At 47.1% G+C, this 18,886-nt stretch overlaps 1 protein-coding gene across 16 annotated transcripts in view; it reads right to left on the reverse strand.

Moving 5' to 3' along the window:
* Positions 1-18,627, reverse strand: part of LOC106576014 (inactive histone-lysine N-methyltransferase 2E) — a 36,053-nt gene extending 17,426 nt beyond the window's left edge. For 8 of the 16 annotated variants that reach the window (XM_045699949.1, XM_045699959.1, XM_045699957.1 and 5 more), the window contains exons 1-3: positions 18,306-18,626; positions 8,672-8,856; positions 1,153-1,267 (exon numbers count right to left, since the gene is read on the reverse strand). In XM_045699949.1, the coding sequence (XP_045555905.1) occupies positions 1,153-1,267; positions 8,672-8,742 (186 nt within the window). In that variant the 5' untranslated portion in view covers positions 8,743-8,856; positions 18,306-18,626. Of the gene's footprint in view, positions 1-1,152; positions 1,268-8,671; positions 8,857-10,508; positions 10,763-17,282; positions 17,337-18,305 lie in introns of those variants that run through there. The other 8 variants (XM_045699963.1, XM_045699960.1, XM_045699954.1 and 5 more) reach the window with 6 other exon arrangements.
* Between the last annotated feature and the right edge of the window lie 259 nt (positions 18,628-18,886).

An 18,886-nucleotide genomic window follows, 5' to 3' on the forward strand; every position in this document is an offset into this window, starting at 1 on the left:
AGTGTCCGTGTACTGTATTATAGTGTACTGTATTATACAGTACGGTAGTGTACTGTATTATAGTGTATGGTAGTGTCCGAGTACTGTATTATAGTGTACAGTTGTGTACTGTATTATAGTGCACGGTAGTGTACTGTATTATAGTGCACGGTAGTGTACTGTATTATAGTGCACGGTAGTGTACTGTATTATAGTGCACGGTAGTGTACTGTTATAGTGTACGGTAGTGTAGTGTACAGTAGTGTCAGTGTATTATATTATAGCGTACGGTAGTGTATTGTTTTATAGTGTATGGTAGTGTCCGTGTACTGTATTATAGTGTACTGTTTTATAGTGTACGGTAGTGTCAGTGTACTGTATTAGTGTACAGTAGTGTATTGTACTATATTATAGCGTACGGTAGTGTGTTGTAGTATAGTGTACGGTAGAGTCAGTGTACTGTATTATAGCGTACGGTAGTGTCATTGTACTGTATTATAGCGTACGGTAGTGTGTTGTAGTATAGTGTACGGTAGAGTCAGTGTACTGTATTATAGCGTACGGTAGTGTCATTGTACTGTATTATAGCGTACGGTAGTGTGTTGTAGTATAGTGTACGGTAGAGTCAGTGTACTGTATTATAGCGTACGGTAGTGTCATTGTACTGTATTATAGCGTACGGTAGTGTGTTGTAGTATAGTGTACGGTAGAGTCAGTGTCCTGTATTATAGCGTACGGTAGTGTCATTGTACTGTATTATAGCGTACGGTAGTGTGTTGTAGTATAGTGTACGGTAGAGTCAGTGTACTGTATTATAGCGTACGGTAGTGTCATTGTACTGTATTATAGCGTACGGTAGTGTATTGTATTATAGTGCATTATAGTGTACGGTAGCGTCAGTGTCCTGTATTATAGTGTACGGTAGTGTCAGTGTCCTGTATTATAGTGTACGGTAGTGTCAGTGTCCTGTATTATAGTGTATGGTAGTGTATTATACTGTACTGTAGTGTCAGTGTCCTGTATTAGTGTCCTGTATTATAGTGTACGGTAGTGTCAGTGTCCTGTATTAGTGTCCTGTAATATAGTGTACGGTAGTGTCAGTGTCCTGTATTATTGTGTACGGTAGTGTAGTGGTGTGTACTGCAGTTTAGCGTTGAAGTGGAGTGTACTCACGGCGTAGGGCAGCCCAATGTAACTGTGGGAGTGGTGAGAGCTAATGCTATAGATCTGGTGCGGGTAGCTGGACTTCTCCACCACCACAGGGCTGGCCTCTACCGATTCTGGTCTGCTGGACAGAGAGAGAGAGAAACAGAGTTAGGAGGGGGATCCCATTCATAACGTAACAGAGATCTGTGTGTTGTAAAATGAAAGATAAACATACAAGTGGGACAGAAACAGTATGAAGGGGGGTTCCATTTACAACAGTGGGTGAGAGAGAGTGTGAGTGTGTGAGAGAGAGAAGACATAGAGAGTAGACACCGAGAGAAGACAGAGAGAAAAATGAAAGCTAGACATGAGAGGGAGAGAAACAGGAGGGAGATGAGTGTAGCGTTAAACGACAGGTAGCGAGAAAAAGGGTAGAATAGGAGAGCAGAGAGAACCTCCTCATAAGCAGTGAGTGTATTGTTGTGCTTCATTGATTCTCCTCTTCCACTGGCTTAATGAGGAGTGTTTATTTGGGAGGGCTTTAGGGGTGCTGACAGAGGTTGTGACAGAGTGGAAGTTGCCTGCCCCCATATCATCTCAGCTAACTGGACAGAGCTGATAGCAGGGCCAATAACTAAAATGGGGGGCCTAATCTCTCCACAATATTTAAACCTGAACCCCATTTCTGGAGGACACAACCACAACATTGACACACACAGAAACAATAACAGGCATTCACTTCCGTGAGATAATTTATCAAACTGGTAAATCCACTTTTATTCTATGACATTGCAGTGGTGCAGAGAAAGCCTGTCTGGCTGTTTGAACATGAAACCGAGGAAATGGGGGTATGGTTAACTAGGCTACTTCTCACTGGCATTGAAGGAGGGAGGAGGGCTTCAAAAAGAAGACAAGTGGGATTGGCAAACAGACAACAGAGAGGAGATGAAGGAGGGAAGGAGAGAAGGAGTGATGGGAGGAGTGGCACTGTCAGGAGAGAAGAAAAGAGACCAGTAACAGCCCAGGCAGTTGAGACTCCAGGCTGATGTCATGACAAATCAGAAGGCTAGCTGATGTTCCAACAACTAATACTGCAACTCCTACACACAGACAGTCATGAGGAAGAAACTCCAAAGAAACTCCACCAAATCCTCCCCTTCTCCTACAGGATAGTCCAGACAACTGCTACAAGGTCAAAGAGAGGGAGAGTGAAGGAGAGAGAATAGAGATGCCCCCAGGTGTATCCGAGGCTGGCTTTGCACATCCACAGTCATCTCAGAAGCTAAATGAAACCTTGACAAGAGGCCAACTGCCCTTCCAAGAAGTTAGGCTAACAACGCAGATTACAAGAGAAAAGCCCACTAAACAAACTGGACAGCTTCAAAGGTACCGTATTACAAAATGTGTATGTGGTCTGATGGTGTAGTAGAATGATATGGCTACATGGCTCAAACAGGCTATGTAGCATATTTGGACATCAAGTACTGGGAACAGCTGACACACAAACCCTAAATAATAAAGAGAAAACATGTCAAACACCACACACACTGCCCCGCAGAAACACTTCCAGCCAGTAACTGGAATACATGACAAGCCAAGACAGTTAGTAGCAGCACAGTAGGGTAGCAAAACTAGGCTACTCAAACGAATGGACGTGCCACGTGTCAGCATGTTAAAGTACACACACACACACCTCTCCAATGCTCCAACCCTCCCTCTCCTTCTCTCTAGACACCCCGTCCCTCCAAGGGTAAAGCAGCAGTACAGTACCTGGTGGAGTCAGTCTTTCCCCCCTAGTCTCCCCGCGTGCTGCACACTGTGACCTCTCAATGCTCGCTGTGCAGCACTTCCTTAAACATGGTATTGGCGCTCAAGCAGGCGCTTTGTGTCAAACTGAAAACGTAAGTGCCTGTAAAAAGGTTTAGGGGCGGGCCCCGGGGAAGGTGTGTGTACATCTCGCTCACACACACACACACACACTCCCCAGAGCAGAGAAGTAATCCAACCCAAGCCAAACCCAAATAAACTTTAAAGTAGGCTACTGAAAACTGTGTGAATCATTTACTTGGGTAAAAATGTATACTTCATAATCAGGGATTTGCAGGGATGCAGCATGCATCATTCAGTGGTGAGAGAGAACATTCATGTATTAAAATGAAATCAGTGATCGTATGAGGAGTCATTAGGATGGGTTTATTGGGTTTTCCTGGGATAGTCCCTCTGGTGAGAGAGGGGGATGATAGACAAAGGAGAAGAGAACAGACTTGTGATGAGTGAGTTTGTTTGACGGATGGTGAGGGGCCATGTTTGGTTTCAGTGTGAGTGGCCAAAGGGACTGAGACTGACTGCATCAATCATGTCTGTCTCATAGGAAGTCAGGGACGAAGACAGAGTACCTGACGCTATAGTCAATCACAACACGTCTAGGGGGAAGCTATGTGATGCGAGACACTGGGAGACTCAGAGAGCAGAGACAGCAGAAAGACAGCAGAGATGGAACAGAGGTTTCAATTAAACAGACAGCTAGGCTAGGCATGTGCTAATCATAGCTCACAGCTCAAGAGAGCTTAATATGGAGCAAGAGATCACACACACACACACACACACACACACACAGAGAGAGAACACTTTCTGAACAGCCAGCCAGCCAGCCAGCCAGCCAGCCAGCCAGCCAGCGTGCGCACACGCGCACACACCCCCTTCAGAGGGAGGTGGAGAGGCAGTGACTGCTCCTCTGGGAGTAGTACTGCTGTTCCTAGGGTTAGCAAGTTAGCACAATAATGCCAACCTCTGCCCTGTGTTGAGAACACGAGGGCCTCGAAGAACAACAAGGATCTGTGACTTGTTTTATCAGCAGGGTGGAAGGAAGAGGGCTAGATGAGAACTACCCTGGTCTGTGGACACAGTGGAGGTAGGTAGTCCTGTGTGTGTTTTACAGACAGCTATACTCTGTTCTCCCTCACAGTGGAGGTAGGTAGTCCTGTGTGTGTTTTACAGCCAGCTATACTCTGTTCTCCCTCACAGTGGAGGTAGGTAGTCCTGTGTGTGTTTTACAGCCAGCCAGCTATACTCTGTTCTCCCTCACAGTGGAGGTAGGTAGTCCTGTGTGTGTTTTACAGCCAGCTATACTCTGTTCTCCCTCACAGTGGAGGTAGGTAGTCCTGTGTGTGTTTTACAGCCAGCTATACTCTGTTCTCCCTCACAGTGGAGGTAGGTAGTCCTGTGTGTGTTTTACAGCCAGCTATACTCTGTTCTCCCTCACAGTGGAGGTAGGTAGTCCTGTGTGTGTTTTACAGCCAGCTATACTCTGTTCTCCCTCACAGTGGAGGTAGGTAGTCCTGTGTGTGTGTTTTACAGCCAGCTATACTCTGTTCTCCCTCACAGTGGAGGTAGGTAGTCCTGTGTGTGTTTTACAGCCAGCCAGCTATACTCTGTTCTCCCTCACAGTGGAGGTAGGTAGTCCTGTGTGTGTTTTACAGCCAGCCATACTGTGTTCTCCCTCACAGTGGAGGTAGGTAGTCCTGTGTGTGTTTTACAGCCAGCTATACTCTGTTCTCCCTCACAGTGGAGGTAGGTAGTCCTGTGTGTGTTTTACAGCCAGCTATACTCTGTTCTCCCTCACAGTGGAGGTAGGTAGTCCTGTGTGTGTTTTACAGCCAGCCTATACTCTGTTCTCCCTCACAGTGGAGGTAGGTAGTCCTGTGTGTGTTTTACAGCCAGCTATACTCTGTTCTCCCTCACAGTGGAGGTAGGTAGTCCTGTGTGTGTTTTACAGCCAGCCAGCTATACTCTGTTCTCCCTCACAGTGGAGGTAGGTAGTCCTGTGTGTGTTTTACAGCCAGCCAGCTATACTCTGTTCTCCCTCACAGTGGAGGTAGGTAGTCCTGTGTGTGTTTTACAGCCAGCCAGCTATACTCTGTTCTCCCTCACAGTGGAGGTAGGTAGTCCTGTGTGTGTTTTACAGCCAGCCAGCTATACTCTGTTCTCCCCTCACAGTGGAGGTAGGTAGTCCTGTGTGTGTTTTACAGCCAGCCAGCTATACTCTGTTCTCCCTCACAGTGGAGGTAGGTAGTCCTGTGTGTGTGTGTGTTTACAGCCAGCTATACTCTGTTCTCCCTCACAGTGGAGGTAGGTAGTCCTGTGTGTGTGTCTACAGACAGCCAGCTATACTCTGTTCTCCCTCACAGTGGAGGTAGGTAGTCCTGTGTGTGTTTTACAGCCAGCTATACTCTGTTCTCCCTCACAGTGGAGGTAGGTAGTCCTGTGTGTGTGTTTTACAGCCAGCTATACTCTGTTCTCCCTCACAGTGGAGGTAGGTAGTCCTGTGTGTGTGTCTACAGACAGACAGCCATACTCTGTTCTCTCTCACAGTGGAGGTAGGTAGTCCTGTGTGTGTGTCTACAGACAGCCAGCCATACTCTGTTCTCTCTCACAGTGGAGGTAGGTAGTCCTGTGTGTGTTTTACAGCCAGCTATACTCTGTTCTCCCTCACAGTGGAGGTAGGTAGTCCTGTGTGTGTTTTACAGCCAGCTATACTCTGTTCTCCCTCACAGTGGAGGTAGGTAGTCCTGTGTGTGTTTTACAGCCAGCTATACTCTGTTCTCCCTCACAGTGGAGGTAGGTAGTCCTGTGTGTTTTACAGCCAGCTATACTCTGTTCTCTCTCACAGTGGAGGTAGGTAGTCCTGTGTGTGTTTTACAGCCAGCTATACTCTGTTCTCCCTCACAGTGGAGGTAGGTAGTCCTGTGTGTGTTTTACAGCCAGCTATACTCTGTTCTCCCTCACAGTGGAGGTAGGTAGTCCTGTGTGTGTGTTTTACAGCCAGCTATACTCTGTTCTCCCTCACAGTGGAGGTAGGTAGTCCTGTGTGTGTGTCTACAGACAGACAGCCATACTCTGTTCTCTCTCACAGTGGAGGTAGGTAGTCCTGTGTGTGTTTACAGCCAGCCAGCTATACTCTGTTCTCCCTCACAGTGGAGGTAGGTAGTCCTGTGTGTGTGTTTTACAGCCAGCTATACTCTGTTCTCCCTCACAGTGGAGGTAGGTAGTCCTGTGTGTGTTTTACAGCCAGCCAGCTATACTCTGTTCTCCCTCACAATGGAGGTAGGTAGTCCTGTGTGTGTTTTACAGCCAGCTATACTCTGTTCTCCCTCACAGTGGAGGTAGGTAGTCCTGTGTGTGTTTTACAGCCAGCTATACTCTGTTCTCCCTCACAGTGGAGGTAGGTAGTCCTGTGTGTGTTTTACAGCCAGCTATACTCTGTTCTCCCCTCACAGTGGAGGTAGGTAGTCCTGTGTGTGTTTTACAGCCAGCCAGCTATACTCTGTTCTCCCTCACAGTGGAGGTAGGTAGTCCTGTGTGTGTTTTACAGCCAGCTATACTCTGTTCTCCCTCACAGTGGAGGTAGGTAGTCCTGTGTGTGTTTTAGACAGCTATACTCTGTTCTCCCTCACAGTGGAGGTAGGTAGTCCTGTGTGTGTTTTACAGCCAGCCAGCTATACTCTGTTCTCCCTCACAGTGGAGGTAGGTAGTCCTGTGTGTGTTTTACAGCCAGCCATACTCTGTTCTCCCTCACAGTGGAGGTAGGTAGTCCTGTGTGTGTTTTACAGCCAGCTATACTCTGTTCTCCCTCACAGTGGAGGTAGGTAGTCCTGTGTGTGTGTGTGTTTTACAGACAGCCAGCCATACTCTGCTCTCTCAGTGGAGGCCCAATTCAAGCTTGTTAACTTCTTTTGACAAAATCTGCATCAGGCAGGGGGCAGGCAGACGCAGGGCGTAGAGAGAAGGATAGAGAGAGAGCTTAAACCCTGTCCCTACGAACAGAAGGGCCCTGGGCTGAGACGTGACCATAAAAAAAGCTGACTGGAAGGGGGGAGGAGGGGGAAAGAGGTGAGCGCGACGGGAACCATTTAAGACGCCTTAACCACAAGAGGGCCACCTGTCATTCAGCCCGGTGACCATGGCAATGGCCCCTGCGCAGTGCGGAAGGGAGACATTGGGGAGGTTTCTATGGCAACCAGCTGTGGCCGCCTGCAACAGCTCTTAAGGCTGGGGGAGAGTGACACGGCCCCATTTAAAGAGACAAGCCCTCTAATAGCAGACCTTTCTATTCTTCCACCACAGGAGCACAGAGGAGGTCTCTCTTATTTGTCTATAATACTTTGCCAGTATCCCAGAGGAGAGTATAGGGAATACTGTGAGGGTGGTAATGTTGTTGCCATGGCGACAGGCTCCACTTCCCTAACAAGGCGCACAGCGTACAGACAAGGATCAGGTGCGTCATTTTCAGAGTAAAATTCTCCCTCCACCTGGTGGTGTCAGGTTGGTAGGAGTCATTCTAAATCATGACATTGGCTACACTGACATTGTATTACACAGAATCAACAACTCAGAAATAGAAAGTGAACAGTAAGTGTGTGTGATGATAGATAGTCATAAGCACAGCATATGTTGTATTTAAGTGACAAGCTCTTTTGCCTCATATCTTCTCTACAAAGTGTGTTTTGTCATATATGGAACTTGGGTGGTCTGGTCAGATTAGGGCATTGAGAATGTCTATGGGAAGTGATGGGTGTGAGACGGTGAGTAGTGCTCTGTATGTGATCAATGGCAGTGATTGACCAGGCCTGTCCCTTACAGCAGACAGCAGGGCTATGGCGCTCCTCAGCAGGGCTAGAGCAGAGAATGTAGCACACACACACACAGAGAGAGAGAGACACACACACACAAACACAGAGAGAGACAGAGAGAGAGAGAGCGAGAGAGAGAGAGAGAGAGAGAGAGAGACACACACACACAAACACAGAGAGAGACAGAGAGAGAGAGAGAGAGAGAGAGAGAGAGCGAGAGAGAGAGAGACAGAGAGACGGAGAGAGCGAGAGACGGAGAGAGCGAGAGACGGAGAGAGCGAGAGACGGAGAGAGCGAGACGGAGAGAGCGAGACGGAGAGAGCGAGACGGAGAGAGCGAGACGGAGACAGAGAGACGGAGAGAGCGAGAGACGGAGAGAGCGAGAGACGGAGAGAGAGAGACGGAGAGAGAGAGAGACGGAGAGAGCGAGACGGAGAGAGCGAGACGGAGAGAGCGAGACGGAGAGAGCGAGACGGAGAGAGCGAGACGGAGAGAGAGAGACGGAGAGAGCGAGACGGAGAGAGCGAGACGGAGAGAGCGAGACGGAGAGAGCGAGACGGAGAGAGAGAGACAGAGACAGAGAGACAGAGACAGAGAGACAGAGAGAGAGAGACGGAGAGAGAGAGAGAGAGCGAGAGAGAGAGAGAGAGAGAGAGAGAGCTTTAGGCCGTAAGGGGGAGATATGGAAGACAGACACAGGCCGATAACAGGGCCAATTAAAGCGAATGAGGAAGCGGGGGAGAAAGGATGAAATAAAAGAGAGAGAGTGGGTGAGAAAGAGATAGGAGGGGGGGATGACAGCAGCAGACAATGGAGGAGAGGCAGAGAATGAGTGAAAAGGAGAATAGAGAGAGTAAGAGAAGGGTGAGATGAATCATGAGATGCTGGGTTGGGTCTGAAGACGTTGGTATACTCACTCTGAGCCTGCAGCCATTTCCAGGTATGAGGTGTCTGCTGTGTCCACCCCTACAGGGATCACTATGCTCATGACGTTCTTTGCTGATCAATTCTTGTCCTACTGAGTCCAGAGCATGGGAGTCCAAAACACTGAGGCATGCCAGCCACAGCACTCATTGCAGACATCTAAGTGCATCCACAAGGCCTGCCAACACACACAGAGAGAGAGACAACAAAGGAGTTAGCATGGTGAAAAGGGGACAGTCACCTATGTGAAACTAGATCAGACACACTGAAAACTGGGGTATTTCCAGGAATCACCATGATTCATAAATTCAGCTGTGTGAGATGTAGGTACTAGCTAACTGCTACTAACACAGAAAATAAACAGCACGATAGGAATTTCCCTAGTAAAGCTCTCAAAGAGAACCCTCGCCCACCTCACTGGCTACCTGAGACATTAATGGATGCAAGGGGGAAGAGAAGCTATAGTAAGGCGATGCCTGATGTCAGTAAACTGGTCAAATGCTACCTCTACGTAGACTGCCAGGAATGCAGGATGCTGCGGTGGCAGTGTTCCACCACAAGGGGGTGTGAGAGAACACAGAGCTCTGTCTGGCGGCCATTAATGGAGGAGGAGAAAGAAAAACGCAACACAGAGAGGCCATCTTTTCACCGAGCAGGATTGTTCTATTGAGCAGAACAGCACCCACACACACACACACTCTCTAAAAAAAAACACACACACACACACACACAATCCTTTAACGCTGTAATTAGAGCTGTCACAAGCCCCTGGCTGTGTCTGCATGTGAAAGCCAGTGTTAAATAGGCATATTGTCTCTCTCCCCTCTCACACTGTTTGTTCGGCATTGCAGGTGGACAGGAGATGCATAGAAAGACTAAGTCAATAATGAAGTCCATTAGGTGTCAGACAGACTGCAGCCTCTCGGATGAAGAGAGAAGTAGGATGAGGGACTAAATGGTAGGTTGACCGAGAGGTAGCCACTCCCGCTAACAGGCAATAACAATGCTATGTACATAGATTAAATATACCTGTCCCAATTAGCCTATACACAAACAAACAGTGGGTGGTAATGTACAGGCTATTATAGCTTATAGCCTACGTAATGCAATGCATGTGTCCAGACAGGGGCATATGGCCCTGATACTGAGAGCGCAGCATTGTTGATAAGTGGGATTAGTGGGAGGGACACATGCCTAGACAAAATAGGCTGGAGTTCACACCTCTGTGTGTGTACCAGCCCAGGCATCCAGCAGAGAGGGCTCATCTCTGACACACTGCTATAAAAATCTGGACATTTCAGGTTTACTAGACCGCTGAAACATTTTTTACAGTCCCTTTAAACAGCAGGGTCCATATCACAGCACAGCTTTGTGTGCCTCAATTAACAATAGAAACCAATTGTTGGTGGAACATTTCCCCGTAACAGGGCACTTAGCCAGAACACTGAAATGACATAAAACCTTTTTGTGTTATCTCAAAGGCTCACTATGTTTTGGTGTAGTAAAAATCCCCTCCTTCAGAAACAGACCGTCTGTTTCCAAGCGTTTTGCTTTGATCTTCTCTGCCTGTCTAAGGGAATCCTGCTGTCACTGCTCAGGAATGCACACACACACACACACACACACACACACACACACACACCCCCGCACAGAAAGATAAACCACTCCCCCCCCCTTCTAGACCCTTGCACACATTCCTTTGCTGGGAGGCACCCAGGGGCGCGCGCGCGCACACACACACACACACACAGCACCAGCGCCAGACACATTCAAGACACACAAAAGGGGGGTTGGAAAAAAGGCTAACGAGTACAGTACAGCATTCCTTACTAAATCTGAGCGCTGTGACTGCCTCCGACGCTCCTCCCACTTCCTCTAGCGGAGCTGTCTGTCACACGGGACCAACATGCCAAAAAAAGCAGAGGAAAAAGACAAACACTCCCTCGCTCTTTCTCCACCTCGCTCCTTCTGCCCTCCCTCGCTGTGCCCCATCCACCCCAACCGGATGTCTCTCTCCTCTTCCTAAATAAACCTCAGAGCATGGAAGGGGAGTGCCGCAGACAGGGCTCCTAATTACAAAGAGTCTGGAAGAGAAAGACAGAGCATGGTGAAGAAGGGGAAAGGGGAGAGAGAGTACAGGAGGGAAAGGGGGAGAGAAAGACAAAGCAAAAAATGATGACGGCAGAACACCAGTTAGTCAAGCGAGGAGGAAAGCTGTGGCACTTTTGTCCCCAACTCCCCCTTTCGTTCTGTCTGATGTTCTCTCATCACAGATCTCACAGCGCTGCAGGGAGCCTTCCAAATGATCAATCTACCCTCTGTTTGGGAGAGGGGTGGGGGAGGCGCCCAAACTCCTGTATAGGCACTAGGGTTCCTCTAGCACAGGCACAGCAGCCTTCTGAGACTATGTGGGAGAGTAGAGCAGAGACTAGAGCTGAGCCCACTCTCCCCCCTCTTCTCATTTGCCCCCCTCCCTTTCCCAATCTCCCCTCCTCACTAACGCCACAGTCACGTCATTGTGTGGGGGAATAACTTTCCTTTTCAGACAGACCAGTCACTGAACTGCATTCAGCAGGGAACACACACACACACACACACACACACAACCTCGTGCTAGGCTAGTTGGAGCTGCCGTACGTCAGAGCTTGTTTTCATTGAGGCTCTTTGGGCCAAGTCTCAGTGTTTGATTTTGAGCCGGGAGAAGAGAACGACGGACATAAAGACGGGCTTCTAACGGACGCCCAACAGAAAGCTGAAGTGACTTCACACCATCCTCATAGGCTGAGTCATCGCAGCAGCCAGCCATGAGCGCACACACACACACACACACACACCAAAATAAAGACACTCCTATACACTGGAAAAAGGCACCATCAGAATGTCACAACCCTTCCTTTCACAGTGCCCAAACAGGGCTACTCTCTGCAGCAGCTGTCCTTCATTAATCACTGTGCCCAAGCTGCCAGGGCTCCCTCTGTGCTTTACCTCTGAAGGTGAAGCCATACATCAATAATACAGGACATTAGAGATGTAGGCCTACATTGTGTGTATGCGTGTGTTAGAGATTGGGTGCCACTAGTGGCGAGAAGATAAGTTCTACTGTAATGTTTACCATTGACCACCTATCGCGCAGCAGCAAACTGCACTGTGTCCAGACCCACTAAAAGGCATTGGAGAGAGAATGATGTTGCTTTGTCCACATCCACACTCTGCAGAGCACACTAACCAGCAGACAATGGCCCCAGGCCAGCACTCTCTGTGTGTGTGTGTGTGTGTGTGTGTGTGTGTGTGTGTGTGGAGAGAGAGAGAGTGAGTGAGAGACAGTGGGCCCTAGAGGCTACTCTATACACATCAGCCTACACACTTTGGGCTTGTACCCTGTCAAACAAACACACACAGAGGGTAAATGAGGGATCTTCAAAAACAGGGATTTTTGCATCTCCCATCTCAGTGCAGGGTACAGCCAGCCAGCCAGCCAGGGTTTTCAGTGCAGTACATCCAGGTTCTGACAGCTGGTCTGGGGCAGACCTGTTCTGGCCTACTCTCCCTCCGTACACCCTCCTCTTCTCTCTAACACAGCACGGCTCCATTTGGCATTCTTAAATTTGATAAGGATGACCGATGACAAACAAAATCATTGATTTGCGTCGAGCTCGCCTGTCAACCTGAGTGACTCAGTCTTGTCTATATTAGGAAAGAAAGGTCAACTACTCAAACCAAATAAAAGTGAGACTTTTAGGCTCAAATGTAGCTTTTCTGTGCCTGGTGTTAATCGTAGGCCTAGATTTTTTTGCTCACATCGTGCAGCGCTACGTGGCAGTGTTGCAATTATCTCAAATGAGTGCAGGAAATGCAGACATTTATAAAAATGCCAGAAAGTATGTTTGAATGAGGTTGAAAACCGTATAAAACAATCAGAATGGAGAAAGACTCATTGAAATCACCCTAGGGCCTCGCACTACTCATAAAGCTAATTTACAACATTTATTAAAAAAACATTAAATACCATCAAAAATGTGAAAAATAAAGTGATAAGATATTTTGGCCATATCGCCCAGCCCTGGTCAGAGACACTCACCCTCGCCTCCACTGAGTCTGCCCAGTACCCAGCGTGCCTTGCATTAAGTAAGTAGCGTTAGCATGTAGAATAGCAACAGGAAGTGGGCAGGGCTAGGGAAGTATCAGGATTGATGTTGCAGCAGCCCCAGCCCAGGGGCACCTATTTGGGAGGTAGTCTAACTAGCGAAAGGCCCATTTAACAAGGGATCCATTACAGCCCAGCACCGCAAAATACAGGTTACCTGAACCCTGTCTCCCTCTCCTCCTCGTGAGTGACCTATGCGACTGTGCTGGGCCTCAGAGCAAGGCCAGCCTCCCATGAGCTACTAAAGGCCTGACTCTAGCTCTACACAGAAAGGGAGGACACTGGAGGCTTAGAACCACAGAGCCAGGCAGCCCCTCAGGGTAAAACTCCCTAGGCTGGCAGTGTACTGCTGTCAGCCAGCTATATCTATACAGATGATACAGTTTCAGGATGGAGTCTGTTGTTCTCCAGGGACAGAGGGAACAACACAAACCCAAGTGGCACTCTTTATAGTGGAGGATGAGGCAGGCAGAGAGGAAGTCAATAGATTCTCACCAGCTCCATTGAGCTATGGCCTTCTTCTGTCCTACCCAGCGCTGCTTTCGATACAGCAGACTAGCAGTAACCATCCTGTATAGTGAACTTCTTCACTTCTTCCCTCTGTGGCCCACTGTCCTGGCTATTGGCCGCTGGAAAAGCCTTCATAGCTTCTCTTATTGAGCCCTTCATGGATGTGTGTGTGCGCCTGGGGTTGAGGTGAAAGGAAAGGTGTCACCCGAGACAGCAACGAAAGCTCCCTGCCACGCACTCCTCTGTCCCCCAGGGGGGAGTGGCAGGCAGGCAGGCCACCTCTCTCTGTCAACACAGCCAGCGAAACACACACACCATATCAGGTATTTACAGCTGTTTAAGAGTGTACAGAGAGGGGGTACCCACCAGGGGGAGCGAGGAGAGGGAACCAGAGAAGGCAGTGTGAGTCAGTGTGTGATGCAATTTGAATATGGTGCAGTTAGGGAGACTGTTAGAACGCTACGAGACCGTGACATGGTTATAGTAACATGACTGCCACGAAGCAAGAAGCGCTCCAGCCAGTACATGGCGTCTAGCACCAGGACAGAGCAGAGGCCACGGTCCCTTTAAGAGGAAGAAGAGGTAGGTGACTGGGGATTGTGTATTATATATCAGCTTCTGATTAGACACAGCAGGCCCGCTCTCATCCAGTATTTATAACATGTCCACATAAAATGGAGACATTTTTGCTGTATTCAGAGAGGCCAACATTGAGGGAAACAGTCGTTTTTTTTTTTACTGTGCCAGCTACATCCATACATCCTCATTACTTGTCAGAGGGTTCCAGCCTGCAGCGGTTCAAACCGGTGTCTATTTTACTTCCCGGCAGAGGCCCAAGTCTCCCAGGGCCTCTCTGCATCTAGGTCTACACTGCATGAGTGACATCACAAACGTATCATGACATCATTCCTTTGGTGGAGGATGAATCCCACTATGCAAAGTGAAGCTGTGGAAAGACTAGAGGGAGCAGAGTACAGCAGTCTGAGGCCTTACTTTACCCCCACTGTTGACAGGCATTTGTGAAACAAGCACCTGTGTCAGTGAAAATAAAGATCAGGAGTCACAAGCAAATGAGTGCCTGTATCAGAGTGTCAGTCAGCTGTGGCAGCGACGATAGCCTACACAGCCCTCTCACTAGGCTCCTCTAGAGAAAGAGAGCAGCTGCACAGCCTCACTGTGGGGAAAACTGAAAACACCTCTGCCTCCAATGATTTGTCCTCCTGTCCTCAATTGGCAGAGGGGGAATTAACATAACCCTCGCCTCATAAGGACACAGAAGACTAATTAGTGCCGTCCTGGAGAACCAAAACAGAATAGATTAATGGCAATCTCTCTCGGCAGCCTCCATCCAAGATGGCCACAAATCCAGATAATTTTCTGTTCACGTAAGGAGGAGTCTCTTCTTACAAGGCTATGGCAACATGGGGTCATGAGGAAAAAGGAGGAGAAAAAAAAATAAAACATTGGGCGACTGTCTAAAACTGGCATTTGGACAGAGGCTGACAAAGTTTGCACCACAGAGAAGTATCCAGCTTCTTCGGTTTGTCTCACAGGCCATTAGGGAGGAGGTAATGGAGCGGTGTAGAGCTGCCTGCCTCACACCATCCCAAAGCTAGAGCCACCATCAGGGGACGGAGCCATACTACTGTGAATGGGGCCTGAGCTGATGGAAAATTGTCACAACACATGAAAGGAAAGACATGCACTGTCAGGAGAAGATTGTTTGGGCAAAGTGGAGTCATGTGTGTATGTGTGAGGTGTAGCCAGGCAAGTTTAAAAAGCCTTGTTGGGGGACTGGGGGTCCTTGTTATTTCAATAAGGAGTGATATAGAGCTCCTCGCTGGTCAGCTGGGTGTTATGAATTTTCAACACTGTCACCAAAACAACAAAAAACTGGCCATTTATTTTCATTGTTGGGTTATTTGATGACGGGCATCTGTTCTGAGCCTGTGAGGAGCTGGGGGGGGGGCAAGAGGAGGGCAGCAAGTCTTTGTCAATGTCAAAGGGAAATAACCAAGTCACAGCTGCTGTTTCATTCCCCCTTAACAAAACTCAACGCCTCAGGCCACCAGGTAGGACTTCAGAAACAGCCTGTTTATCCATTCATGAATTTAATGTGAATTAGACAAATTTTCCGAATTGGAAAATATAATTGAGACAAATTAGCCTATGTTCCAAAGAGCTAGGCCAAACCACACTGAAATCTTCCTAGCTAATTTAATGACTAAGTTTCTAGTACTAGTTATCCCTGAACACTGGTAAATATTACACAGGAACATAGTTCCAGCCATAATGACACAAATCATGTTTGTGACCTGCTTGTTCTATGGTTCATATCCACAATCAGTATAATGCTTTCCTCCTCAGTCGAGCTGACCTTCAGATAATCACTACTTATTAACTACATATACATGCTTACCCCATAAAATAGCATTGATGTTTCATGAACCTACTATTCTACCACAGTAAGAGAATGGGTAGGTAATGATAGTGAATTATGAGATATTAAAAATGCCAGTCTAGTGCTTTCTACAAACACATGAGTTAGACTAGTAGCCTACTAACTGTTAAATGCGGTAACTTGGTCCAACTTGCCAGAAAAGGGTGGGAATGTTTAGTGTTGGACAAAGCATGAGGTCAAAGAAGAGTGGGGTGGCAATAAACCTCATATTGTTCTTTATACAAAGTGCTGCGTTTGTATCTTGTTATGCAACTCCTCAATATGACAACCTGCTAATAACATAGCCAAATTCAGCAACTACAATAAATCTGATCTGATGTATATTGCGTTGTAGTACAATCTGTATATACATCCTGCTCTTCAAATACAATGCATCACGAAACACAATATTAGCAAAGAAATGTGATTGAACGACATGAGGGGGGGAACTATTAGCTAACTTGACAGTTGGCCAGCGAATCTCTAACGATTATGACCTGACAAGTGTATGTTTGCATCAAACGCGGACATTGTCATTATTTTAAATGTACGACAGAAAGCGGTCCTTATTAATGTATCCCATTGTGCACTAGCTTGCCCGTGAGTGTGTCGGCGCTGCAGTCAGCTCAGCCGATAGGGGTGTGGAGGGCTGAACACAGCTATTAAATTACCACAACATCAAGCCAAGCCGCCATTTTCATAGCGCTTTTCTAAGGACAGCGAGAAAACCGTGTAACTGGGGGACGGACCCTCGCCACGAGAAGAAAATCCCCAAGAAAGCAATCAATCGTCTTTCAGACATTCTTACTTAAGTATCAATCTGTCGATGCCGTTTCTGTGTAGTTATTATTTGAAAAATGTAGAATCTCGTCGATAATTTAGCCAACTGATTAGCTAACTAGCCATGCTAGCTAGCTGCAATGGCTTTCAAAGATACAAAACGTTGGCTAGCGCTTCTCGGCAAAGGAACCATTGTCTCAAGCTACGTAGCTAGCGGCTAACAAATTACATTGGGCCTCTCTTGAAAAAATACATAAGTGAGTTATTGTATCAATATTTGAAGCTTGTACTACTACCAGACTGCTACATCAGTTGTCGTACTTAGCTAGCTAATATTAGCGTTCGAACTGCGGTAAACGTCGTTACGCTGGCCAACGAGGGCTTTAACATGGAAAGATTAGCTACCTAAGCTAGTTAGAAAGGCAACTTTGCACGTCATGGTGTGAACAATGCGCAAAGTTAACACGCTTGCTGAATATACATTCTCGCATTTAATGATTTCCCTTTGAAATAACATTGTCTCAATCTATTGTAACCAATCGCACAACTTAAAGTCAGAGGCTACATTGTCAGTGGAGGCAAGATTCCCCGATTTGAGTATGCCCCCTCCACTGAGGTATGGTCCCCTCCCCCCACGTTTGCAGCAGTTAAACCACATACCCTCTGAATCTAAATTAAGGGATATAATGCATTTGTCAGCTAGCAACAAAATAGAAGGGTGGGAATTTACCGGTCCAATAGCCGTTTGTTCATCTCGTGACTGAGGAGGCCTCTAGTTTTATATCTAAAAAAAAGCATTTACACAATTATGGACATGCGATTGAACTTTGAAAATAAATATAATTCAACTACAATTTCCAGAAATAATTATACGTAGTCTTTAGTTATCTAGCTGTATATGTAAACAAAAGCCTGTCAATGCCCTCTGCGCAACACCACATTTTGTGGACTAGCTGGCTAGTTATTCATAAACGGAAATAAACCTTCCTTGGATCAACAAGAAGCGCACTTCCAACCACATGAAAATGTAGCTAGATAACGAGTACGGATGTGTTAAACCAAGCCAGTCGAACAAATACTGCAATACAATTCATGATTTACTTGTTCTGTAAGTACATTTTTACCACTCGCCTATTGCATGGGAGTACATTGGCAAACTGACCATCCTTTGGGGACTGGTTGAAAAAGAGAGCGGGGTAGTTCTTCATGCCACCTAGTTAGCTAGTTAACGTTACGTTCGACTGCAAAAGCATACTGACATAGCTAACTAGCCAAAATAGTTAATGTTTGATTAAGTATTGAGTCCCTTTCTCTTCATTAACAATCCAATGTGGTTATTCAACTGCATTAACTAAGTAAACATGCTAACGTTTCAGAAGCAGCAGGTTAAATCTAAAATTCAAACGCGCTAACGTTAGCTAGCTAAACACTGCACACTGCACTGTCTAACTAGCAAACGCTAACAGTTGTTAGCCAGCTAATACCAGCTAACGTTACACCAAAACAACTCTAATTCAGGACTAACATTCTAAATAAGTGGCTCACTTATATTAAAAACCAACTGATTTGCTACCAGAAAGTTAGTTATTATCAACTAACAAACTATAGCGCCATCAGCATCCACGTAGCTAACGTTACTAGCTACAGTAGCTAGCCATGAGAAACCAAGTCTGTAAGCTGGCTAGCTAGACTAACTTAATGAGCTCTTGAAACTAAGACAACGTATGAGGTAGTTTTAAAGCGTTTTACTTACAGTTAAAGTCCACTCACTGTAGATACCCTGAATAAAGAAACAGCGACCTGGGTGAGACCCCCGTCGCTAGAGCCTCGCTCTCTACACAACCAAAACAATAGCTACTTCACTCCACACTGCGGCTCCATAAGGTTTAAAAATATTTACACTGATAGCAGTCTTCTTGAGACTCCCCCTACTGTAATTAATTTTCGCTGGTAGTTATTGGAACCCAATAATGACAGTCAGTTCCTAACCGTTAAAATTGTGTCCTACCTACGCCGACTGTTAGAAATTAGATCCCCTCTACCCTGTCTCTTTTCCCTTTGCAAAAATGGCGGCCCTGGCAGGACTGCCGTGACTCCGCCTCCTCCAGCCCCATCAACCCCTAACCCGAGCCCCGCCCCTACACTCTCCGGGGTCCACCGGCCCAAGATTACAGGGGCGCGGTGAAAGGAGATGGCTACATGCGCGTTCACGCGTCCCTGCCCTGCCTGTTCTGTAGTTTTGTGTCTGTAGTCCAATTCTTGCCACTGTATGATGCCACCATGCAGGATTTATGAGTTCAGTTGCAACGAGTTGGTTCTAGAAAATGACATAAA

This window comes from Salmo salar, chromosome ssa17 (assembly GCF_905237065.1).
Source record: "Salmo salar chromosome ssa17, Ssal_v3.1, whole genome shotgun sequence".
In the NCBI taxonomy this organism is placed as follows: domain Eukaryota; kingdom Metazoa; phylum Chordata; class Actinopteri; order Salmoniformes; family Salmonidae; genus Salmo; species Salmo salar.